The 27,222-nt window shown below is 38.5% G+C and overlaps 1 protein-coding gene across 2 annotated transcripts in view; it reads right to left on the bottom strand.

Moving 5' to 3' along the window:
* The window catches only part of dop1b (DOP1 leucine zipper like protein B), a 29,513-nt gene extending 9,493 nt beyond the window's left edge, over positions 1-20,020 (bottom strand). For both annotated transcript variants that reach the window (XM_030124003.1, XM_030124004.1), the window contains exons 1-25: positions 19,796-20,020; positions 15,929-16,102; positions 15,032-15,213; positions 14,765-14,935; positions 13,946-14,135; positions 13,690-13,788; positions 12,625-12,748; positions 12,429-12,538; positions 12,085-12,196; positions 11,459-11,579; positions 11,201-11,320; positions 10,722-10,830; positions 9,431-9,667; positions 7,643-7,953; positions 6,426-6,829; positions 5,098-5,369; positions 4,863-5,015; positions 4,090-4,190; positions 3,675-3,865; positions 1,658-3,239; positions 963-1,062; positions 689-880; positions 456-578; positions 225-359; positions 62-117 (exon numbers count right to left, since the gene is read on the bottom strand). In XM_030124003.1, the coding sequence (XP_029979863.1) occupies positions 62-117; positions 225-359; positions 456-578; positions 689-880; positions 963-1,062; positions 1,658-3,239; positions 3,675-3,865; positions 4,090-4,190; positions 4,863-5,015; positions 5,098-5,369; positions 6,426-6,829; positions 7,643-7,953; positions 9,431-9,667; positions 10,722-10,830; positions 11,201-11,320; positions 11,459-11,579; positions 12,085-12,196; positions 12,429-12,538; positions 12,625-12,748; positions 13,690-13,788; positions 13,946-14,135; positions 14,765-14,935; positions 15,032-15,213; positions 15,929-16,066 (5,333 nt within the window). In that variant the 5' untranslated portion in view covers positions 16,067-16,102; positions 19,796-20,020. The remainder of the gene's footprint in view (positions 1-61; positions 118-224; positions 360-455; positions 579-688; positions 881-962; positions 1,063-1,657; positions 3,240-3,674; positions 3,866-4,089; positions 4,191-4,862; positions 5,016-5,097; positions 5,370-6,425; positions 6,830-7,642; positions 7,954-9,430; positions 9,668-10,721; positions 10,831-11,200; positions 11,321-11,458; positions 11,580-12,084; positions 12,197-12,428; positions 12,539-12,624; positions 12,749-13,689; positions 13,789-13,945; positions 14,136-14,764; positions 14,936-15,031; positions 15,214-15,928; positions 16,103-19,795) is intronic.
* Positions 20,021-27,222: the final 7,202 nt, after the last annotated feature.

The raw sequence follows: 27,222 nt of genomic DNA, 5'->3' as shown, positions 1-27,222 counted from the left end.
ATTTTTTTTTGAATTGTCAACATCTATAGATGGACTGTTTGCTCTGAGATTTTCTACTTACCTCTGGATATAGGTGAAGCTGAACTGTAACATGGGGATATCTACTAGGGTCGACTTCTGATGGAAACAGAAATTGTTTTTAAAAAGAAGTTAGATCAAGTTATAGTCATACTGTAGGTCAGACAGGTTTTGGATTCTGTACATGTATATATACATTTACATACTTGTTCTCCTTTGATTTGATGTGGTTTTTTCACCACCTCTTTGACCAGGTGCAGGATGGTATCTGTGTGCAATGTGTTGAATGATTTCACCAGATCCACAATAATTAGTCGAGCCTCACTGGCTACAGGTAAAACCTTAGTGAGAAGGGAGGGTAAGGAAAGCGCTTTAGGACACTGCAGTATGGGCCAGAGTATGGGCCTTATTTGGTTCTGGAAACCTTATGTTCTTACCTTGTTCTTGGGTCTCCTTTTACTCTTCCTGCTGCTCCACACTGCTCCCAGTGAAGCCATCAGCTGAACGCCGTACTGGCCCGTTAAAGGAACCAGAAACTCCAGTATCCGCTGCCGAAGAATCTTTAAAATAAACACGTTTTTCATTGTTAATACATTATCTGTCATCATAAACCCTGTAAATCAAGGTGAGGAAAATTCAGAACACATGCGCAAACAGTTCAAACACACACCTTGGTGCTTTTAAAGTAGACAGATGTAGAACTGTGTCTGCTACTCTGGGCAGAGTCTGATGCCCGCCGCTGAAACTCTTCCCTAATCACCACACTCCACAGCAATGCCATACTACTGAGCATGTGTGGTAGCGCCTCGATCACAGCATTGCGTGCATTACGGACATCTATAGGATCACATGCAACCAGGGACTGAAAGAGAGAAAACAATGATCTTTACTATTCAAACAGCTGTAAGTGGTACATTTCTGTGTGTGTGTGCTTTGTTCCACACCCTCTTGTTGTCAAGGAGACAGAAGTGTGTAATGGTGGTCAGGCCTTCGAGGAGAGTCAGGGGATAATCGGGAGCAATGTTCTCCTTCCTGCTAATCAGGCTGAAAAAAAGAAATAGACATTGGATATCTCAATTAGATCAAGTGTTTCACATTGTGAATTTGATATAACTTTATGATGAACACACTTACAAAGAGAATATGTTCAGAAATAATCAATATATTAAGACTAAATGACAAGGGTCATAGACTGTAATTTAATTTCTATAGGAACATGCTACAGTGAAGCAGATATGAATTTGAATACATGCAGTGAAACCATAGACTTGAAAATATATCAAATGAAATTACTGAGTAATATTCAACTTAAGACTATTAATGGTTGTATTTGAGTATTATTGAACTGCTTATGTGATCTGTGTTTATTATGTTATATTATTATTATGATGAAGAATGGGGCAGGTGCTGTTTTTCAGTCATGGGAATGCATTAAGTTGTTTGTGTTATGGTTGATTGTCTTGTACAAATAGTTCAGGAAATTATGACCAGAAGTAAATGGGTTGAAAAATGAGTATGGATATCAGAGTATGAATACAGGTGTGTGAAGATAATTTGAATATCTGGAATTAGCTTCTAGTTATAAATGTGAAAATCTACAACTGCATTTAGTGTGTGTTGTCAATAGTGATCCATTTACCTCTGATTGGTCTTTCCTCCATCATGATCGTAAAGCTTGACTAGCTCATCCAAGTTCCTACAGATCTGATTGATGAAAGGAGCCACAATGATGCCTAATGAGCGGCCCAGGTAGGGCAGAGAGGAGCACAGCAGTGACACCCAGTGAGGGTGCATGGCATAACCATACTGTGGCTGCAGCGCCCTGGCAGCAGCAGAAACAAACATTCCTTGGGCTGTGATGGGATGACTTTGTACGTACTGGGCTGCCTTAATGGACTGCTGGAAAAGGACTGCAGTCTGCCACTCACGAGCAAGAGGTGTGCTGGCAGTGGGAGTTTCACGAGGCTCCCCTGGCTGACTGGAAGTGCCACCTGACACAGCTGCACCACCAGGCCACATGTGATATTCCAGGACGATGAGAGACTGAAGGAGTTTGAGTAGTTCCATTTGTAAGGGGTACTGCTCCTGCCCTCCTCCTACTCCAAGATTCACAAGGCTTTCCTCCGGAAGGCTGCCCTGCTCATCCAGGAACTCAGCTGGCTTGATTACCCCCTTTTCCACCCCCCTCTGGCTGACATACATGGATGCAGACAGAGTAAGCAGAGCGTATTGCTGCACTTTGCATTCAGTGAGGAGCCTGCGGATGAGCTCCAGACTGGGCCCATTGTTTCCGCGTGCCATGAAGTCAAGCTGGTTCACAATCCGAGTAAGCACCTCCACACTCTTCACCTGAACTTCCCTGTTTCCCTGCAGGTCGTGGGGTCCCAGACTGAGGTAGGAAGGGTAATGAGAGCGCAGGAAGCGTAGGCACAAGGACACCAGCAATTCAATGAGCAGGGATGGGGGAACAGAAGGGGAGGAGGAAGGGGAAAGCAGGTTGCCATAGAAGCCTTTTCCATCCTGAGCCTGTTGGTGGCGCTGCAAAAGGTTAGAGACCAGGTTCAGATGGGCAGCAGAGCTTGTGTCTAGAGAAGTGGATGAAAGGGCATCAACCAGAGGACACTCAGCGCTGCTCCTCAGAAGGCTGTCCAGCAGCGCCAAGCCCTGGAGCAGGTGATGCCATCCACCAGCCACAGGATACAGCAGCACATGGCGGAACAGGGAGTCAATGGCCTCTCTCTTCTCACGCTCCTGTTTCAACAGGCGAGACCTGGCCATGGCTTCCAGTTCATGATCCTCTTCATCCTCACTTGACAGCGAATCAGACGCCTGCGTGTGTTCAGACTCGGCCCTGCGCAGGCCATTGAACATTCCTCCTTCCTCGATGCTGCGGTAGGGTACAGAGCCAGAGCTAGAGTTCTCTGTGGATACCTGGGCCCCACTGGTGTCAGCTGACTCAGTGTGTTCACTCTCACCGTCCTCCTCCTCATCCCCCTGCTCTTCATCATCCTCTTCTTCTGTCTCTTCACTCTCACTCCTTGATGCCACTAAAATGTCTGTTGGTTTGGTCAACTCTGGACCGTTGTCTAACTCTCCCCACAGAGATTCTCGGTCCACAATATTCATGAGATTTAAGGTGGTGACCTCAGTTGCCATGGCCTCTGCAGATGTCCCAGATGTTTTGGAGCTTCGACTTCTGCTGTTTAGAACCTTTATGTTCCCTTTAAAGCAAACCAGATGTAAGACACAATTGAATTGAGGCTAGAATAACTTTGCATTTTCATTATTATTATTATTTTTTTTTTATTTAAGTGTGTGTTTTAGTGGCTTTGCATGTATATTCTTCTGTCATTTTACTTTTTTTGTAATATTGGATATTTCTACTGACTTTTAGGTAAGAATATATTGATGACACAAAAATATGTAAGCTGATTTTCACCTTCACTCAAAGTATTGGGATTATGTATGAAATACATGGACAAAGACATATTCTAAACACTATCTATAACGTTTTAACGAAGTAGTCCATTCAAATTGTTCTTCTTTTCTTTTCTTTTCTTTGTTCACAGCAGTTACTTTGATTTCCACACAGAGGAACTTCTTGCTTGCGAAATTTCAAACACATCATAGGCATCTCACAAAACCAATGGCCTTACCAGCAGTAAAATTCTGTTTGACACTCTGAATAGAGCATCGCTGAGTGGAGGGATGAAGCAGCAACAAGAGGATTGGCTCCAAGATCCGAATCACATCATTGAGAGACAGAGCTCTGACCAGCCAACACTGGGCTGCTGCAGCTATGGAGCCATCTGTACAACTTAGACTGTCCACCACAACACACAAAGACCTAAAAAAGACAAAAAGCATAGTCGTCTGAAAAATGTCCATATGGTCCAGAAGTCATCTGTCATACGTAAAATGTGTAGAAAGGCAACTCATTAAAGACATTTGAATTGAAACAAAATAAAAAGCAATAAAAACCCAAAAATGGAACAGCATTCCCAAATAACTTCAAACAACTTATACATTTCAGCTCATTCGGCTTTGTCATACTTGCTTCTGTGTACAAACCTGTCAAAGGAGCGATTAAGGGACATACTCCGGTTGTTCTGAATCTCCCGAGTAAGATGCCAAAGAACCGTGAAGCGGTGCAGTGCCTCCAGTCTAGTAGCCTGAAGCAAATGGACACAAAACATGCACTGTTTATTGCTCATCTCATCATGTGACTTCTTGAACATGTTTGTGTGTGCTGTTGAAAAGAAAGCTGTTTTAACCCATAAAGACCCAAACATTCACTGTCGACCAAAAGCATCTACTGATCTAAACTGTTTAATACCTGTTGATCCATTAATCCCACCAATACATGTAAAGAACTGGTGTAAAATACAGTTCGTCATCTTTTCATGGTCATCAGATATGACCCATTTGGACGTTCAGAGGCTCCATAGTGAATGTGAAAACACTGTCATCTTCTACAATATTGATTCACCAGTAAAACCCATGGAATTAGATCAATGACAGTGAATGAACACACTGAGTTTATGTTCAGTTGATGATATATTTTACTGAAAAAGTCACTATTTCTTCAGTTTTCTCTGTTTTTGATATAATAACCCTCAACTTTAATTTGAGCTTTAATGAACATTTACATCATTAGTAAATTAAATAATGGAAAATACCTGGCTTTGACTGAAAAAATGCAAAACATAGAGGATAATATTAAAATAAATTGTGATAAATCACTTAAGAAAGCTTAAATAGAGAGAAAAAAATATTTGACAAGTGACACAAAAAGTAGTGCTGGGTCTTTATGGGTTAAGCTCAGCATATATAGCTCTACTCACCTTGTCTTTGTGTAGTAGTGCCCGGCAGATGATGTCTTCACAGATCGATGATGATGGAGCCAGACAGTGAAGCCTGTAGAAGAGCTCCACACAGGAGATGTGCTGCTCTCTTCGCTCTGTGTCCAGTTGGCTCCATAGCACCTGGGACACCCTCTGGATTACAGAGCACACTACATTGTAAAGACACCACTCATACTACAGACGCTGAACATCATTTTTATTCATGCATGCCAACCTGATAAAAATCTGTGCCCTCTTCTATGGCCCTCAGCAGTGCAGGGTAGATGGGTGGCACTGTGACCATCTGCAGCCGCCCACTCAGAGGATTAGAGTCAGAGCTCTGGTAGCGCTTATGTTTGTCCTGGATGACCAGTGCTAAGGACTGGGAGTGGTTGATGAGTTCCAACAAGGAGGCCACTGCAGTGTGCTGGATGTTGTAGTCCCTGGATAGGCAGCACAGGGTCATCAAGGACCTCAGCCACACTGGCAGGCTGTCCACGTTACTGCCTAGAGAAACAAAACAACATTCTGATTACCTAACTGTGCAAATACTTCTGCTCAGTTACTGCACTTAAGCATAAATATGAGGCACCGGTTCTTTACTTGAATATTTACATATTATGTGACTTTGAATCTCCAAATATGCTGAGTTTTAATGTTTTTCTGAGTCCATGACCATGAAAAGATATCTGGTTCTCACAAGATAGCAATACTACAAACCTATGTGAATGACAATGTTATAGAATATGATGCATTGCTGTAGATTAAACTACTCAGCAATGTAAAAAAAAACCCACATTAACATTATTAAAAGTACCAGAGACAAAATGAAGGGGGAAAATAGGTTTACATTTAGGTTTAGGTTTACACCCTATAAACTAAAGCTGCTTTTCTGAGCTTTAATGTCAAATCTGAACAATGAGCAGTAAGTACAGCTGTCGGTCACATATTTTGCCCCTATCTGTCTGAATCAACGTATGAGTGACTAAAGCCTCCTGCTACAGGCCAGTTTTCTTCAGCCTGAGAACAAGGTGGAGTTCTTGTTTCCACTCAGATCACCTGAAATACAATATACTGAGGAGCACTCACTGAATTTTCTTCCCAATGATACTAAAACTATTGAGCACTACTGCCTTAACCCAAAGGCACACAATGACTACCATTACTTTTCATACTTTAAAATACATTTTGTTGGCAGTACTTAGATACATTTACTTTATCAAATTATCTGAATATTTCTTCCACCACTTGTTAAAGGGCCACAGTTGACTTGTTTTATGGAGTTTCTGGTAACAGTTGAATAATATGGCCTGGAAAATCTTCGTTTGTTGAGAGAATAACCATGATAATCTCACAATGTTTTTATCTAGCTGGAGCTGAAGCTTAAAATTAGTTAAATTAAAAGTGAAATGTTAACAGGCTAAAAATAGGCACTGAAAGGAAGGACATTTCCACTTCAACAACTTTGACCTTTTGAATTTCATGCCTTCCATTCTATGTAGAAGTTCAGTCCTGAATTACTAGAATATGATATATGGGGAGAACAACTTCAGCTGCATGTACCTGATTGACCAAACATGTCTGTGTGTAGAGTCAGCGTCTCCTCTTCGCTTAGGTAGATAGGGAAGGTGGTGCACTCCAGCAGGAGGTGGCAGGTGGCGGTGAAAGCCTGACGACAGGCCTCTGAGATCTCTGCCTTCCCACGGGGCATGTACCCACCCGCCCAGTCCAGACACCCTGAACGCCCACGCTCCTTTTTCCTCTCACTAAAGACTGCTGGGACAGGAGTGTCAGAAGTGGGCTGGGATTTTAGTTTGTTAGGAGAGAAAAGCTCAGTCAGCTTGTCTTTTATTTCCTTTCCAGCTTTGCTTGCCAGCAGATTCTTTTGATCCACGGAGCCAGGGTTGAGGGGAGGCTGATGAACCTCCTCCTGTCTACTGACATCTTCCACCTGCACCAGCAAGAATCTGAAACATCACAGGAGTAAAAAAATATTAATAGAGGGTTATTCTAGTCTCATTTACGCAAAAACAGATTAAGATATTTTAAGATATTTAACTCTAGACAAAAACTTTTTTCAATATTCATTATATTTTTCTTGCAGTTTTGGAAATGGGTTAATCAATTAGCTCTGGGTGGTAATCACTCAGCACTGATATGGGTCATGCAATGCTAAAGGTTCATGATCCACAAAAATAAAAAAAAAAAGTCATGCTTTGAAACCCCTAATAAACAATAATTCTGTCAATCATATTTGATACATTCATTCAAACTAACTTTTTCAGCTTTTATGAATCAAGGCATCTATATTATAAAAGCCAAGTGGCCTCTGTGTGCATGCATGCGCGTGTGTCTCAGGAATCACACAAAATCCGGAAAGAGCTGACTGCTGGCAGTTTGGCATAAATATGTATTTTTGGTCAAGGAAGACAGTAGTGAAAATGGCAAGTTGATAGGACCAATATTTTGGGAGATATTAGCAATTTTGGAAAACAATATCCTATGCCCAGAATGCTTTGGCGGCGACTGCTGGACAAATGCGGTACAACATGCATGAATACGCAACAGCATAACAACATCTCGAACCCGTAGATCCCCACGGGTCAACGCACTAGTTTCTCATACTGCTTTAAAACCAACAATAAACCAAACATAACTGTATTACAACTGGTCGATTCCTCAAACTAAAAACATGTATGCACATATAAAATAAACTGAAATGTTAGAAAATTACAAATTACTATGAAAGGCTGAAAAATAAAAAGTCTACTGCAGTTTACCTTGTGGTTATGAAGGCCAGGATGTCCTGCAGACACTGGGTCATGGTGTCCACACTCCCTCCTCTCCTCCACACTCCTTCACCTTCTCGGTTGATTTCACTCCCCTCAGCCCCCAGCCCCATCAGGGGTGGGAGATGCTGCTCTGACGGAGAAGCACTGATGCCCAGTCCACTGTCCTCAGACCTGAGGGGTGGGTACATGCCATCTGCAGGCTCCGCCTCCTCTACCCCATCTCTGTTTGTCTCTTCATCTCTATGGTAACCATTAACCTGAGCAACACGGCCATCTTGTTCTCTGTCTTCAGTGATATCCTGGGTAAAGCATAAAAGCAACAACGCAGTCAAGTCAAACATGCTATATTATCACAATCAGTTGTGAATAACTAGCAAGATGTAGTGGTTTTACAATATAAATGTAAATGTAGCTAATCAGTTACAGTTATTGAGAAAAAGCATATAATCAAATTACAGTCACTAGACAATCTGTGACAACGAATTGGTTGCATCAAAGCATACACTTTATGGTTAAAAGTCTATATGTAGAACAGCTAGTCACACAAAGGCAGTGGCCATGTTGGACAGCTTTCAGAGCTGGAAACAATATTTTCCCTCTGAAATCAATAGAAGTTTCCACCATTGCTGCACCGTGTTGCTTTGAATCTACATTTCTAGGACTTTTCAGCTTGTGTTTCAATAAGAATGCATCACATATTAATTTAACAAAGCAAAAAGATAAGAGCCTTCTACTGGACAGTTACTTAAGTAATGTATTTCAGCAACAAGAAGTTCTCAAGTATATTTAATATTTTATCTTGTAATTTTCATACATTGCTTACATTTTTCAGTATTTTGTGTGATATTTTATACAGTCATTTTTGCACTAATTGTTCTTGCTGCTAAGCAGAAGAGAGCTGCTAAATGAATCTTCATTGTTCCTGTGACAATAAAGATCTATTCTATTCTATTCTATTCTATTCTATTCTATTCTATTCTATTCTATTCTATTCTATTCTCCTAATTGATGCAGGGAGTAGATTCTCAAACCATCAGTCTGATAGAGAGCATAAAGACTGGAACGGGTTTCTCTGGGAGAAGGTCATGTGGTCTGATGAGTCCACATTGACCCTGTTCCAGAGTGATGGACTCATCAGGGTGTGAAGAAGGATGGATGAAGTGATTACCCATCAGGCCTACAGCACAAGCCTGTGGGGATAGTGTTATGATCTGGGGTAGCTTCAGGGTGGTCTGATTTTAATGTTTTTTTAATGCTTTTATTAATTTGTATTGCGCTTTTATTCTTCTGTACAGCATTTTGGCCCACTGTGGTTGTTTTAAAGTGCTTTATAAATAAAATTGGATTGGATGGATTGGATTGGATAAGTCTAGGGTCAGCAATGTTTTGTATCCATAAAATGAAAGAAATACATGTTACATGAGTTTATCAAAATGATGCCACATTAAATGTGTTCTATAATTAAAGCTAAAAGTGATTCAATGAAATATAAAAGTGTAGAGCATTGTTTTGGCCAGGTTCTGTACAAAAACAAGTTAACTAAGCTGTTTCTTTCAACTCTTCTTTACATTTTCTTTTAATGAACACAAATATCAGCCACAGCCACAGCAGTGCATCCTAATTTTGTTAGAAAAGTCTGAAAAATCTAAAACAGCTGAATTATTCATTACATTCAAGTGGATAACTAGTAATCAATGACCTATTGCATTTCAAAAGGAACCTTCCCAACACTACGTATGAATATCAATATGTTCAGCAAACAGTAAATTGCCTAACCTGGGTGTGTTTGCGTTCCTCTTCTTGTGTTTGTGAATCCATCTCATGTGTGTTTACTCCTGCCTCAACATCCATATAAGCCACAGGCATCTGGATCTTACTCAGGACCTTGAAGGAGGCTCTCAGGCCCTGTGTGATGTTTTCAAGGCTGACGGAGGATAGGTAGCTGCGCAAAGTCCGCAGCATGGTGCCCAGCATTTCAGGGAGAAACTGGGACTGAATATCAGCGTGAAGCTCCTGTGAGGAAAGACAAACATAGAGAGCATGACGGTTTTGTGCAGGGATATGAACAAGTCTGTCTAGTCAATATTTGTTTGAACCGAACTATTTCCCAGGTGCAGGAACACGTCTTTGACATGTCTTCTTGTCAGTTTTACTGTTTTGGTTTGTAGTTATCTGCATTTTTAATATTGGTGGAATTTAAAAGATTGAGTTAAAGGCAAGTTATCTTGTTCTGTAGCAAATTTATTAGAATTATTTGCAAACATATATTCTGGATTGTAATTACCCTTTTAACTACTTTTCTTTAGAGTTGGTACAATTTTAAGGTAGAGATGATCAATATGGCCAAAAATGTAATATCCATTTATTTCAATGTTATGGCTGATTTATTTAATTCAGTTTAAAAGAACTGAAGCAAAACATGATTGAAAAATACTCTCTTGACTAAAACTTTATGCTATTACAACTGGAGAAAGATATCCACTACTCAGGTATTACAAGAAGCAAACAGGTTGTACCTCTAAGGAATACATGAGCATTTGAATTTCCCACAATGTTTTGAAAGTAAACCTTGATTAATCACATTAATTCAATGATGTTCAGCCCTATTTAAGGGTTTTTGTGCAATAATTATCAGTTATTTAAAGCAGTGTTATCCAAGCCATTTTTTTTCTAGGAACCCACGTAAAAATGACCATTTTTGAGCTAATCTATGACTCTAAGTGCAAAGAGTGAATCTGGGCATAAAACATGCACTTTACCATCACTGTCATTTCCTTATTAATGACACGGTTGATAAAAAAAAAAGTCAGTATCAGATATTACTTGTCTTGAACAGGTACAGCAGCTATTCGAAGAGATATGTTCGATCACATACATAAGTCATACAGAAATTTTTAATAGAAATATAAAATATATGTGCTTTAAGGTGGATGTCAAAGGGTCTTCTTGTTGCTGAAATTGTCAAAATGCAAATTTATCTGGTGAATTAAAAAAAATCTCCGTTTACCAACCTGTGGGTCTCAACCCTGTGTATTGGAATGAAAGATCTGGAATGTGTTATATTTACCAAAGGTATAACATCAAGCAGGAAAATAATGAGATGGGACATCTCTGTGACAGAGGGAGCAGGGTGACCATGGTTCTCCTGAGGAGGAGTTGAAGGGTCGTCCTTGTAACTGCAGATTAAATGACATTTTAAGTCGTGGGTTGAGTTTGATAAATCGTGCACACATTACATAGCCTTTGACCTTCCTGGAGTGCCAATGGAATTATATGGCAAGTTTTACCCAAATTATGCCAAATTTGTATTTCTAGTAAATTTCAATGTTGTTTTTGTATTCTGTTATTAAAATGTTAATTTATCATTTTACAACAATTTTCTTACTACAGTGACTCTTGTTTCTGCATCTTTCTAAGTTGCTGCATTATCTATATATACACACCCGGTATTTGATAAGTCTGCATGTTAAATTGTTTTGAAGGTTAACATGCAGATTTATTCTGTATAATTCAAGGCTCTGTCATAATCATTCAATAACATCATACCTGAAAGAGGTACAGAAGCATTGGGTCATGTATTCCCACAAGTATTCACTGTTCATGGAGCTCACAAGCATATTCATCGTCTTTATAATCTCCGATGCGTTCTTGTTCTCTTTTATCTTACTGTTAAGGAAAACATGAGAAAACAAGTAACTGTATCAATGCTTTATTTTGTCAGATGTAATGCTAAAAAAATGTTAGTAAAACATATTAATTCAACCATGAGAATCATAATTTATTTCATAATTTTGTCCTTCTCACCTGGTTAACTGATTGCCTGAGAGTCCTGAGCTGCTGATGTTTTCTTCACCCAGCATCTCTCGACAGTAGCTGTAGAAGGCTCGGACCACCTCTAACAACACACTGTTCAAGACCACTGGACCTGAGCAAAAATAGAATTATTAGTAAAGCAAACCAAAGCTTATTGGATGCATCCAGACATCTCAAAAAAGGTTTGTTCATCTGTTGGTCCCCATTATTATCCCCATTATGAAAACATACAGTATCTGAAGATTAGCTTGACAAAAACTCTTACAAGTTCGCTCAAACATTTGCTTGGATTCAAGGATGAGCCGAACGGATTTTGGCAGATAAAAGTCAAAGGTCAAGGTTACTGTTAGCTCCAAAAATGGACGTTTAGACAAAACTCAATTCTAAATAGGCCAGAAGACAATTTCACACAAATGTGTAATTGGATAAAACAATGACATGATGACATTTTATATACAAAATATCAACTTATGAACAAAAAAGCTGATCTTTTTCCAAATATACACAAAGATGAACTCAACACATTTTGGGGTCAAGGTCAAGCTAAGTGGAATAAGTAAATTTCAGTGTTTTGACATGATGTATACTGTATGTTTTGTGTTCTCAGCATTGGATACCTATCTCTGGTTTATCCAGCAGACTTATGATGATGCGAAATGGTCTCAGGTATCCAATCACATTTTCTGGGTCACTTTCCATATCCTTCTGTTTGATGATGTTAGTCAGAGCCTGAAGTCAGAAACAAATAGGAACAGATACGAATTAGGAAAAACAAGAAATATACACTAATACACTGTTTAAACACCCCTGATAAAAGGTTATCTAAACTCGTTCCATATAAATACTTTCTTTAATTTACTGTGCTGCATTCAGTTTGTATTTTACATGTTCGACTATAAATAAACTTCCACTAAGTAAACGTAATAATGTGATTATGTACTTTAAGGTTGACATGATTTACCTTTACAAGGTAATCTTTTGAGTAGGTGTTGAAGTAGAAAGTTGTATGATCCTCTTTAGTGGTGGAGAGAGTGGGGTGAGGTGCAACCATTTCCCCTTTTATATCTGTACCTGAAAACACACACACGTCAGTCAACATCAAGTTTACAACCTTGAGTTGCCAGTACAGTATGATGATTAATAATAATGATTAATACCTAGGAGCCAGGCATAGAGGCGTCTGTTAAGGGACATATCTCTGCGGAGAAGTGTGAGCAACGCTGCCGACACCACTGTTATCATGTCTTCAGCACTCATCGGAATACTGGCCTCTGCTGGGTCCTAAACCAACGAAGTCACAGTAATGATCGAGAACCATGTGGAGACAATATGTTACAAAGTAATATGGATACAAACTTACATTTGATGTAAGTGTGAAAAAATTGATGAATATAAAACTAATAATTACATGTTTCTGTATAACAGGAAATATCCCCTGGTACAGAAACATATCTGTAGCGGCCATAGCCATAAGTGTCCCCAGATAATGTTATTTGCCTAAACAGTTTGTTTTAGTTGTTGTGGCATTTCATCCAATCTGATTATTACCTCCGCCAAGGAGGTTATGTTTTTGCCAGGGTTTGTTTGTCTGTCCGTTAGTGTGCAACATAACTCAAAAAGTTATGGACAGATTTGGATGAAATTTTCAGGGTTTGTTGGAAATGGGAAAAGGAAGAAATGATTAAATTTTGGTGGTGATCGGGGGTGGGGGGGCCCACAGGGGGGGCCACTGATCGTTAGTGTGCAACATAACTCAAAAAGTTATGGACAGATTTGGATGAAATTTTCAGGGTTTGTTGGAAATGGGATAAGGAAGGAATGATTAAATTTTGGTGGTGATTGGGGGTGGGGGGGCCCACGGGGGGGGCCACTGATCAGCCTTGGCGGAGGTCTGTGCTCTCCGAGTGCTTCTAGTTTGGTCATATAGCTGAAAAATGTTGTTTGGCAGAAATTACTACTTCAATTCAGTAATTTTAATTCAATAACTAAAAAAGTCAAATCACTGTTGATAAGTATTGAAAGGACCAAAGTTAAATGCTAAAAGCTACAGCCATTTACAATGAATGATTTGGAACATTTGCCAGAAATCTCCAGCTAACTGGGTGTTTAATTTGTTTACAGCTTCTGTGACTGTCCAACTGCTTATGTTCACATGCTTTAATAACAGAAGAACATTGTGGCCAAACATGTCAAGGTAAGACCTGGTGTCTGTGTGTACCCACCTGGCATGTAGCAAAGGGGAAGAAGTAGAGCAGGATTTCCAACATGTTCCTCTGAACCAGAACATTAGAGTCTTGCAGAGACAGACATACTGACTTCACCTAAGGACATTACCCAAGAGTTGACAAGTGAATGTATGCTGACAGTGAAGCAGAGGAAAAATTTCACTAAAACATGACAGGAACACATTAACATAAGTCAACATTTTCATATGTAAATGTGGTGTATAGTGTATACGCTACAAACAATCACACTTACCACCAGGTGGTGGTCATAGCCCAGCATATGTCTCTGCTGATTCAGGGGCACCATGCGGTCAAAGTGTGTGACTATAAAGACCGAGGCTGGCAGACGAACCATTGGACTGACCAACATGCTGCCCCACAGGGCTCCGTAGAAGACCTGCTGACCCACCAGCAGTGACAACTTCAACAGCAAAGCATCAGTCCTGTCAGACATGGAAGACACATATGGTCACACTGCACGGCACACACGGCTCAAATGTTTTTGTTATTGGGAACTAAACTCGGATACAGGATTTAAAACCACATATGGAACTTCAGTCTGAACAGCCATATTAGCAACTTTTACGTCACTAGACCAATATTTGTCACAGATCTGCACTGGTGAGAGTAATATTGTAAATACAAACATAGAAGAAAGATGTGATGGAGACAGCCAGTGGAAGGACAGTTATTCTGAGGTTTCATTCCTGCAAAACTTTAGGGGATGTTTCATAACTGGTTCGTGTTTGGAAGTATTTTAGAAGAAATATCAGAGGACAACATAAAAAGCCACAGAAAAAGATCAGATCTGAGCACTAAGGCTGGCATATATTTTACAAACCCAAGAAAAGATACAGCACTAGACATACATACAAGTTTTATTAAAAAAAAAAAAAAATCTGTGGCTATCCTTCCTGGGTTTTGGATCTATGGATTGCAATTTTCTAAATGTTTTGAAATCAAGATCTATACACCTTGACTTAGTCTAAAATGGTTATAATATTATTAATGTTGTGAATTATAACTTTAACATCAAAGAGAGAATACAATTTTGTTTCTCTCCTTTATTTACCTGTCATAGACCTCCAGGCCCTCCTCTAGCCCAGGCAGCAAACCAGTTATGAAGGCCTGAAGGCTGGGAAGTAAAGCTCTTTGCAGTGGGAGATAGTAACGCTCATACAAAGTCAGTAGGACAGGCTTGACTGCCATGGCTGCATGGCCCAACAGTGGGAACAAGCCAGAGCTGAAAACCAAGGACAGACACATGTGTTAAGTAATTAAAAGCTGAACATATGATCTGGCCCCTATCCTCTGTGAAGCAACTAATGAATCTCTTCACCTGTAAATGAACAGATCCTTGGCCAGCCATTTGGTTCCGATAATTTTAAAGATAACCTCATAGGTCTCCAGAGCCTTTAGGTGCACTCCACTGGGCAGGGCCGGGTGCAGGCACTGGGCTAGACGCTTTCCTATGATCAGTCGCCTGGGAAGGAGGGAGTAGCGAAGGTTACTCTGAAGGGCCTGATGGGAAAAGAGAGAGAAAAATAAAGAGACTGGGTTAACTATTATCCACAAGGTCTGCAAATAAACCACTACACATGGACACTGATTTACCAGACCAGACTGTCATAGCTCCATCACTGTTCAGATTTAGATTTATCTCCATCTCTTTTTTTAAAAAATATATTTATCACTGAAATACTTTTCATTTGAGTACGGTCATGGTTATTGTAACTCACAAATGAAAATGACCAATGACATAATAACATCTGCTCCTCTACTGCCCAATAAAAATACCTTTGACAAAGTATTAAAAACAAGACAATGTGAAGAGTTTTGTATATTTTCATATTGAGCAAATTAGCTTTTTCCTCTGCCTTGCAGCCTGATTCACTAACACACAGACACTCCAAAGTAAACATTTGCTCTGCATAAGAAAAGAAGTGGCATATTTATTGCTCAAAGTGAAGAGCTTTAAGACTTGAATAAATAGTGCTGTGTAGCAGTCTCTAAATGATATGAAATGAAACAAGGACTTCCTCATAACTATACAGAACTGAGACACAGAAAACAGCAGTGACAACACTAAAAAAAATAACCACAAAATGCAAATTACAAATGTTCTAATGAATTAGGGTACACTGATGGTTCATTTTGTCCAAGACACTATGGGCATGCCATTTGATAATGATGCAATGTCTGGAAAATTCTTTGACATCATTTTATCTCGTCTTACCTTATTGAGCTTGCCCAAGGAGGAGATGAGATCTGCCCACTCGGTGGACGACTCAAAGTTTCGCAGCGCCTTTTCAATGACCGCTGCATAGCTCCTGTAACGGTAGTCATTCTGCAGTTCTAACTCTTCAGGATCCATGATAGATCAGTCAGATTCCAGCATGTTCAGCACAGTCTGGAAAAGAGGTGAGCAAATAGGAGGCTTTAAGATGAGAAACAGCTGGTCTATGTGACTAAAAAAAAAAAAGGCAGTGTTTATTTGTCTGCAAACTGATGGGTATCCCTCTGCCTCTGAGGATTGTTTATAGCAAATAAAATTAGCCAATTAGCTGTGTTCACTGACATGCACAAGCTGGGGCAATGCAGACAAATGTTCTCATTCATGGCTGGTCAGTGTTTGTCTGATTGACCTAACCCTCAGTCTGGAGAAGGAGGAGTTCTTCCAGCATAAATTCAGGGGCCCTACACGCACATCTATGAGAAAACAAGATATAGACAAGCCACAAACACACTCAGGGGTAACTATTGCATCTATCTTCTCTGTATATTGGAGTTTTAGAAAATCAGTGATTTTTTTGGTCATTTAAGGGCAAGATTTAAAGTTGAGTTACCTAATAGTGACCCATTTATGAATCCTGCAGGGACAACACTATAATCCAACCTCCTTTTAGCTTTGTTTTGCAGTCACAAAATGAGGTCTGTGACATCTTTTTTTTTTTTTTTTTTTTTTTTTTTTTGTGCCAATGCCTGGTACAACTGCAAACAAGGTTGATGACAGCTGGGAGAGAGAACCCAAATATGCAGCCAGGGATGACTTTTTTCCTACTACATTAAGTATTTGAATAAACTGGCAATAAAGATGAAACTACAGTGACAAAAGAGTATACACTATACTATTCAGAAAGAAGCTGCATTATTAGTTGTTCTTTTTTTTTAAATTTATTTATTTTTTTACATAGCATCAAAAGCACATGGCAAATGCAATGGTGTACAAATGTGTGCATGTGCATGTGGTTTATCTGAAAAAAGCTAAACAGATATGGGTGGAGAAACATGAAGGCAGGATTAGAGAAGGTCAGACATCTGGACGGTGCCTGAGCTGAAGAGCTGAAGAGGGGCTTTACCGTCGACTACAAGCCTGACAACACGTGTTTAGGATGACGCCGCATTAGTGGTGAAACGATTGCCTGACTCACAGAAAAGTGATCAATGAAAAAAAAAAAAAAATACATCAATGAAATTTTTAAGGTCCTATGATAGGTTTAAGCCATGATAGGTTTAAGCCATTTAAGATGGTTGTAGCTTAAAAATGCCAACATTTTATGCATATCTTTTTGAGTCTCATGGAATTTTTTCTAAATATGCAAATATTCTGCCAGTGCTGTTAAATGACATACCACAGCTTTAGAAAATAATACTCATGAAAAAAAAAATCTCTGGGTCAATAACAAATGAAAATAATTAATTGCAGTAACTAAATGCCTACAGCAGAACTTCTTTATGGAAAAAAGTGTAAACCAGTTCTTGACCCATGGGAATAAAAGACGAAGGGGTGGGTTTGTCTCATGTGAAAAACACTCAACAAGCCACAATAAAGTAGACAGGAAAGAAGTAAGCAACAAATATTGGGAAAAACTTATAAATATGGATACAGAAATGTTAGTCTTTGCTTCATAAACCGTCAGTACAGAAACTCAAGAGAGATTCTCAATATTCCCACCATTATGCTGTTATACTAGAGCTGACCAACACTGGTCTTCTGAGGCCAATTCCAGGAGTAATTATTTAATACTTTTTAGCTGTTTGTTTGTTTAATACCTTAATGCATGGTAATAATCTATTAAATTGTGACCTAAGGGTGTGCCAAATATGACACTATGCACCTGATAGCAACTACTGATTGTATAAAATTACAGCATTATAATTAATCTCATCTCAGTGTCAACCTGTGCCATTTACAAATGACTGCACTTTAAAGGCCCAGTATGTTTTAATTATATTTTATATGAATTAAATTTCTGCATTTTTACACTTTGTTGTATGTAGTTTTGTATGTTTAGGTTGCCAGGCCCACATATTCAAAAATTCACTTAAATCTGTACATTTTCTTTAATAACCATGAAAAGAGACTCAAATTGCAATGATGTTTACAATAATTACAATGTTACCTAAGAAAAAAAAATCAAAAGTAAGAAAATCCTGAAAAGCAAACTTATAATAATCTTTTATATAATGTTTCGGTATTTTAAAACAGAGAGTAACCAGTGACTATTCATTTATCAATTACTAGCAGCATCATGGCTCTTTTCTACTTGATAATGTTAGTCACCAGCAACATATGTTCATAAATAAAATACTGTATTTGCAGTTAACAGAACAACCAGGCTTGAAAACTGCATCTAGCACACAATGTACGCATAAAATCCTGCACAAAGCCCTGTCACTACAGAATAAAAAATATGACATCCTTAAATTCAAGTGTTTATGAGGGCGAAGTACAAAAACAAGGCTTTCCACATGCATCAATATCCTGCATTAATTATTCAAATGTTTATGGGAAAATGAAGGGTGTACAATCATTAACAGCTGTGGATGTTACTGTTACTTTACTGTATTGTCTTTGTTTCTGACAACTTTTTACTTTTACTCCCCACAGTTTAATATAATTACCTATATATTCTCCCCCTTACATTTTTAAAAACAGATTCTCTAGTTGCAATGCATTTCAGGATAATTATCAATGACTTTTATTTTGCACCTCTGTGCAACTTCTAAACATCAGACACAGTTTCAGAGTAAATGGATGAACATTAACACATTGAAAAGATGATCTGTTCATGAATATAGTAGCCCATATCAAACATGACAAACAAGACAAAACAGGAGACAGAGCAAAGGAGTCATAATGTTTCAAGCTCAGTTACTGATCTGGACATTGTAGCAGGATTAATATTCATCAATTTTAATATATTGTCAGAAGTCAGAATTGTTCAATAGTTTTCACGTAACAGCTGGAAGAAATGTCCTCCAAAATCCTGGTTTTACTTTTAATGCAGTAAACAAGTTCTACTTTTACTTTCCTACAGTATCTGCACTTCTACTTCAGAACAGAATGCTTGTACTTTTGCAAATGATGATGATGCACAGAGGGAGCTTAATCATAAGTGATACCTATAGCCTAGATAACCATATTGTGCGAGCTCTTGCAGAACTAAATGTACATTGTTACTTCCTCACTGTAAAGTTTGTGGCTAGTTGAACAGCAAGTGTGATAAAACCTTGAATTTCTAGATATTGATAGTGTCAGTCAAGGAAATGTGTGTGCTTTGAGGGTGGACGCACTGCATGGTACACAAGACGCACTGACTGTGTCACCTGACTAACACCACCACGACAGGCTTAATATAGTAGAATATAAAACCACTTTAGCCATGACAAGACTGGATACAGGATCATAAAGTGCAGACAAATGACAGTCGGGTATTGCAGCATCTGGCCTGTGAATAATATGTAGCATCCGTGGTAGAGAAGCTGCTGAGAGTGTTATGTAACTGAGCGACAAACAGGATAACAAACATCATAAAGTCACCGACGGATTGCAAAGAAGAAAAATACATTTTTGCGCAAGTCAGATGTGTTTGAGTGCTGCTAGCTAACTCAAATTTATGTCAATACTTGATTAAATAATTAAATTTGAAGATATAGCTAGCTAGTGGTTAAATCATCATAACTTTACCAGTATTTTAAGGTTTTGTTTTGTACATTTTATGAGAAAATAAAAGGTAATTTGGTAGTAAGTTGCATTCAGAAGAAAACCACGATAGCAGTTAACAAAATTAGCTAGCTATCAGGTGCATCAATGACTCACCAACAGCGAAAACAAACCCAGGATGCGCCAATGAACACTCGCCTCAAAGACTGTCAGACTCAAAAAAGCGACAAACTTGGCCTCATAATGCTTCTCTGACGCTAGTGTGTATCAGAGTAAAGGTGTAAGAAGCATGTTGTTTGTCCTAAAGGATGTGTAATCATCCTTAGGGTACGGGTTCACAGTCCTATCGGGGTGGGATCCTCAAACTCAGCTGATTCAGTGCCGAGCTGACAGACGTTTGACTTCCTGATACCGAAGGGGTGGGGTGCGGATGTGCGAAATGTTTAATGGAGACAATTGTCTGTGTGAATGAATAAAATGGCCAGTACACGTAAGATTTTTAAGTAAATTTAACCATAATAAAAACATAAATATTTTCTGTGCGTGCGGTTTTAAGATAAATATGAGGTGTTAATGTAAGCTAGCTCCCCTCCCACTATGGTACGGTCCAGGATGTGCAGTGTTTACAAACCTCTCACCTCTCTGTCAGATATTTGGGCAAAGAAAGCTGGAGCTGAACATCCACAACCGTGCAACAGCAGACATTTTGACATCATATCTGTAATTTTCCGCATATATTAATGTTGATATATGAGCATAGAAACATATTACTAATACATACATTATGTCTAACAGTTTTGGAAATCATTAGACCATTGGGACAAAGGTGTGACTGTCAGGGTAACATTGTGTACAAACGTGAGGCAAAAATCTGGAAAAACACATGAAATGTTGTTACAATTTAGAGATTTCCATATTAACAGTTTTATAACAAATAAAATAATAAGTAACAAGTAAAATCATTGGAAGACCATCTGATGTCAAAAAACAATTCAGTATATTCCAAGAATAGAATATAAAAAGGTCACATTGAGGGGCTGTTATACTGAATTTCTACAGAGAATCACAGGTGGTTCATGATTATTTCCAAAGCTGTTCACTCAAACCTTAATAAAATCTCTCTTGAAAATTTTTGATAAGGATCACTATCTTTGATTTTGCATTTTTGGCAAGATCAGTTTATTGTGTTTGTTTTTTTTTTCAGTTCCTGTTGAGAGAGATAACTTTGCTATCTCTTTGTTAAAAAAAAAAAAAAAAAAGAGGAAGAAGAAGAAAAATCAGTATTTTGTGGAAGCTCTTGTTTTTCCTCCATCAGTTCTAATTATTGTCTCCTCTTACAACTCCCTCTGGTGGACAACTAGGACAATACATAAAACCAGTAGCTGTAACAGTCACCCACTGGTAAACTCATTTTTGGAATAGATATTATACATGAGAATGATGCATTTTCATTATTTTCATGTAGAGTTAGCTGAAAGCTTTTCTAAATTGTGGAGCTAAGGCATCTCTATCATGTCATTAATTAGAGAACACTTGTCACAACAGTAGACCCAGTTTTTATCCACCTTTAGGGCTAGTGGCCTAATTATTTTTGGGATAAGAGTCTGGAGTTTAACCCCATTTTTGTATTGTCTTATTGTTATGGTCTGTTTGATGTCCTGTAGACATTTGAAAATGTCAGCAAGAGAACACTCCAAGTGTGACTGATGATATTTATGAGAGAATGACTCCCGACATAGCAAGCCAGGACACTTGTTATGATAAATTAAAATATCTGTTGTGATGCTGCCTTTGCTTGGTGTAGGTGTTGTGTATATTTCCCATCTTCACTCATGTTTACATTCCTGATGAAACTGAAGTTTCAGCTTGTAGAATAATTTTGATACATCATAAAAACAGTGTCACAGAGTCTTCACCTATTTATTTATTTATTTTTATTCAGGGTTCTGTAATTAAAAACAAAACAAAACATATGGGCGACAGAAAAGAATCTATAGTTTGTCTATAAAGAATTTATAGTTTTCCATCAATTTGCCACAGACAACAACAAAATTAAACTATCGAAACTTAATTTTACTAAATCATAGCAATGTAAGGATTTATATCAGTGCACAATTTATGGGACAATAGACAATGTGTGGCATGGGCAAAGAACTATTTCTAATTCTTTTACCCCAATGTGTTTTCCTTTTGCGGGACATTAATTTTGTGAGTAAAATTGTGGGTCACAGCTGAAATCAAGTGATTGCCAAGGGGTTAAGTTATGATGATTAATTTATTACTTCACTTGTTTCTCAGGCTCATTGTTGGAATACTTCCCATCCTTTGCCCATCCCCAACTCTCATATCAAATTTTGTCACGACTGAAGTTTTTGTGCAATCTGACTAACAGACAGACTAGTTACACAACATCCATGGTGGAAAAATACCAATAGCTACAGTAGACATGACATGAATAATATTAAATGGTCTATATACCATGTTATATTGTAAATATTGCCTTAAGTTGTAAGTCTTGACTGAAATCAAACAAGAGCCTGATGTCAGTCTTCACTCATCATAACTTTCTACAACCTTTTAACCATATTTTAACTTCATCTGTAGTAGCCAGTTAATAGTAGTGGACTGTGTTAGCCGCATGTTGAAAATTTGCACACTGAAGATAATATATATGTTTTATAGGAGTATATTTTGAACATCCGACTGTAAATGGCGACCGTAATAGAGCATACCAAAGTCTACTACCTCACCCTCAAATATATCAACTAAATAAATTTCATACACTAACCAAAAATAACAGACACATTTTCAATGGTAAATTACCCTCATCCTTTAAATATCTTTTTGCAAACAAAGTATGTTGATTCCTCTTTTCCTAAACACACTCTTGGCACCCTCCAACTTCACTTCTTTGGTTTCCACAGGACTCTGTACAATTGGTACTGACCCAGAGACCCAGAGAGTACAAAGACAGTGCTCACTTACAGATGGATCAGTGGATCCACAAAAGGATGCAACAGGGATTAAATTCAATTCAACTTAATTCATCTTTATTTATAAAGTGCAATTTAATGCACAAGGCAGACTCAATGTGCTTCACAACAGGTATATAATATAGCTACAGTAAAAAACAATCATAAAAAAGACAGTGCAAGTGCACGTAAACAATCATACACACACTTAATCTTGCACATGCACACATACCCACACATGCACACACACAAAACTCAACAGAACGCTGTTGAAAAAATGAAAAAAACATGTTTTTAATCTGTTTTAAAAATGGCTACTGTTGTGACATTCCTGACTGTATCAGTCAGGGTGTTTCATTTGTGTGGGGCATATACACTAGACACTGCCTCCTTTTTCTTGGATCTGGTGTGAAGGACAAGTAAGTTGCCACTGCCTGTTGACCAAAGTATTCTTGCTGGGGTGTAAATGATGAGCATATCTGTGATGTACTGAGGTGCAAGGCCGTGTAGTGCTTTGTAAACCAGGAGCAGGATTTTGAAATTGATTCTTGTTTTAATGGGTAACCTGTTGCTGTATGCAATATTGATGGCACTTCAATCCTAGATCTGATATATAAAATATTAGTGCTAAACTCAAGGTTACGTAGACAAAGGAGTGTGGTCACATTCATGTGGGTATCCTTGGCAACAAGCAAGCAGATAAATTAAAGAAGAAACAGTCAAAAATGGAAACACAGACACCAGTATCAGAGGGGAAAACCTAGTTTCACCAGCAATGATAAATTCTTTAGGACACTGCAAAAAAAGAGAGACATTTGCATTCTCTTAAAAGCAACGAAGGTCGAATAACCAACAAAAGGGGAACATAGAGAAGAGAGCAGGTGATAATAAGCAAGTTAAGGTTTGGACACAACAACCTTATACAATGTACATACTAGACAAACATCCGCCTGGCTTCTGTGACTATTTTTAGGGAAGGGAGAGAGTAGAACCTGTTCTCATAATCTACACTAAATTCACTTAGACTTGTCAAATGATGAGTGTCATGTTGCAGGAAGAGGGAAGGACAGAGAATAATGTCAAAAGTATATTGGAGTAGGCCGGGCAGAAGAGGACTGGTCCGTTTTTTTTGGGTGGCAGGGCTCAATAAACAGATATAAACAAACAAGGACAAAGGGAAACCACTGCAGAATGGAGAACAAATATGACTGATGGCTGATCCTGATAACCTGGACACAGCAGTAGCCAAGTGATTTCTGAAGATGATAAGGCAGCAGCGAGGATGCAAGCTGTATGAACAATCCAAAGAAGAAGAAGAAAAAGATGGGGTTTCTCTTGGCCGCAACCACTGTCAGGCAAAAGAAGTTTCCTCATCACTTTACGTTCTGCACCATCATTTATTAATTTCACATTTTGGTTAACCAGTTACTTTTTATTTAAATATTTTATGTAATTAACCAGTTGTTTTACATACAACTAGATCTTAACCCATAAAGACCCAAACAGCCACCAGCAACCAAAATCATCTACTGATGTTAAATGTTTAATATCTGGTGATCCACTAATTCCATCAATCCGTGTAAATAATTGGTGTATAATGCAGTTTGTCATCTTTTCATGGTCATCAGATATGACCCATTTGGACGTTCAGATGCTGCATAATACACATGGAAACACTGTCATCTTCTACAACATTGATTCACCAGTAAAACCTATAGAGTTGGATCAATGACAATAGATAGAGATACTTGGTTTATGTTCAGTTAATGATATATTATTCAGAAAATGTCCCTTTGTCTGCAGTTTTTTCTGTTTTGATACAATAACCCTCAGCTTTACTCTGGTGCATTAATGAACATCTACATGATCAATGTGTCAAATATAGGAAAATGCGTGATTTTCACAGAAAAAAAAGCAAAATACAGAGGATAATATTGTAATAAATGGTGATAAATCATTTAAGAAAGGTTAAATCTAGAGAAAAAAAAAAAAAAAAAATTCGTAACTGCTGCAAAATTGCCACTGGGTCTTTATGGGTTATTCACTTTATCAGTCACATTCTTCACCTTACTTGCAGGTAACCATCTCTTATTATAATACATGTAAAATAAAACCACAAGATGATTAGTATTGCTATTAAAACACATTCAACATTGAACATTGTAATGACTCCTTGGCCCATTTTGACTTAGAGGCAGACCCGGACTGGCTAATCGGGAGGACCGGGACAATTCCCGGTGGGCCGGTATAATATTTGGGCCGCGAGGGTTCACTTTAAATATGTATTGAATATTTTATTTATTTATTTTTTGGGGGCCGGTGTTCAGTCATAGCACTGAGTTGACCACGTAATCTGCAGCTGCTGTTCCTGGGCCCCACCCCCTCTACTAGTAAACTGTTTGTTTTCTTCCTGTTTTTTTTTTTTTTGCGGACACACCGTGACCTGGCGTAACATGTCCTTGCATACGGTTAGTAGCTCTGAACTGTAGCTGTGGAGCTTTTACGATCTGTGCTCTGTAGGCTGTGGATGGTCAGCTGTGTTTGCTGTTTGAAACATGGATAATAGAAAGAGCAAGGGTGGTGTGGAGAAGGCAAGAATTACAAAGAGGAAAGCTCTGGAAGCAAACGCAGCCAAATGTGACAAAATCTGCAACTTTTTCACAAAAACGACTTCCCGGTTGGAAACAACTAATAAGGACGATGAACCGGGTAAACCACCTTTCAAGTTAGTTAATTATCGAGTCAGTGAATTGTGTGGCATTGTGACGTGGAACATAACGTTATGTCATTTAAATAATAGTATGATGCGACGCCACGTAATTGGGAAACTTTGTCTTGTAGCTCCTCAGATTCAGAAACCAGATCCAGCACCTGCCATGAGCCCACAAGTCCAGAGTGGGCAGGTAGGACTGCTCAGAGAGGGAAGAGGATTAGAAGAAATAGGCTCCAATGAAGAGTATGGTGTAGGCCTGTTCAGTATGAAAGGTGCTCTGAGATGCTCCAGGATTCAGCACTACATGAATGAAACTGACACCAAGGCTTTGAAAACAGAAGATTTGTGCTGACAATTCTGAGCATTTTTAAACTGTGCTTTAGTGTCAGAAGCAGAGCCAGTAGTGATGAGGGGATTGTTCCTGTCAGGATGGAAGGAAAAGGTGAGCTGTTGGAACAGACTGTGTGAACAAGCATTAGTTCCACTAAAACCACTTTCTATACCCAAACCATAGTCCTGACCTATTTTAATTTTTATTATTAAAAGTGAGACAGTAAATACACAAAGCCCACAACTGAAAGGCAATAGTATAAAGTCATATTAAATAAGCCTGCATATTTAGCCAGTGTAAAGATCTGAACTGGTTCAGTAAGTCAAAATGTCTGTAGATATTATTTTTTATTGTGATCCAGGTGCAGGCGAGTCTAGAGAAACTGGAGGAAGAGTGAAAGGGAGAGCAGAGTCTGCTGATGACAGAGGAGCAGCTCAGCAGCACAACCCTGAACCACTAGGCACAAAGGAGACAGATGAAGATGAGTCTGTTGTTAGCTTTGATTGCTTTGCTCACCCTCAGTCACAGGATACACATTTTTTTCTTATCATCCTCATCAAACCCCTAATATCACTGTACCAAAAGTTTTCAATAGCATCGATGGAACAAACCGCAAGTAAGTTGTGATGGAAATCTTTTGTTGCAGAGGATACCAAAATAATAGTTATTAGAAAGTGCAGCAAGCTTAATTTATTTATTTATTTTTTTAATTTTTAATATTTTTATACTTTAATTTCATTTCAAACATTTTAAAGGTTTGAAAAATGTTAACACTTATAAGAAAAAAAATATAGATTTTGTTATTGTTGTGTTGTGAGGAATAATAATGTTGGAGATGTCAATGTGCACTCACTGTTGAAATAAATCCACATTGTGAAGCAACCTTTACTTGCGCTGAATTGGAAATATTTTAGAAAATACACTGAATTAGAAGGCTTTGCAGAACAGTGTGTAGACCTAACATGTAAGGTTAGAATTGCATGATTTTAAAAATAATCGGTCGTGATCTAAAGTGGGCCGGTCTGAGGTATGAAACTCCAGGGCTGAAAATGAGTCTCAGTCCAGCCCTGCTTAGAGGACTGTCCTGCACCTACACCCGTTGCTACCTGCTCCCCTGCCAATATCACTATCCCTTCACGTCATCTGTGCTTGCTTCTCCAATCTGCCATCATGACCATGCACTGACCCCGACAGACATGAAAAATATAGGTTAACTTTACAGTCCAAATTTGACCTGTCAACCCCAGTTTGATCTGGAGAATGATGGTGAAGATCGATGCTCAAAGAATTCTTCCAAGTTGCACCTAAATACCAAATGTAACAGACATTGGGTGATTTGATGAACAGTAATCCCGTTGACACTGACAGACAGAAACACAAATGGACGCCGCAGTGTATGACAATACCCATACTGCCGATGGCTGAGGGTAAAAATAGGAATAAAGAGGGTCTTCATTACAATATCATATTATTCTGTCAATACTGCCTAAAGTTTTAAAAGCCTCTTGACTTTCTGCTTGTTTACTTCATCCTCTGGGTCGTAGTAGAAGATTTTACCTTATTTTCA

The sequence above is a fragment of the Sphaeramia orbicularis genome, chromosome 21 (assembly GCF_902148855.1).
Source record: "Sphaeramia orbicularis chromosome 21, fSphaOr1.1, whole genome shotgun sequence".
Lineage (NCBI taxonomy): Eukaryota > Metazoa > Chordata > Actinopteri > Kurtiformes > Apogonidae > Sphaeramia > Sphaeramia orbicularis.
This window is presented reverse-complemented; position numbering and strand designations above follow the sequence as displayed.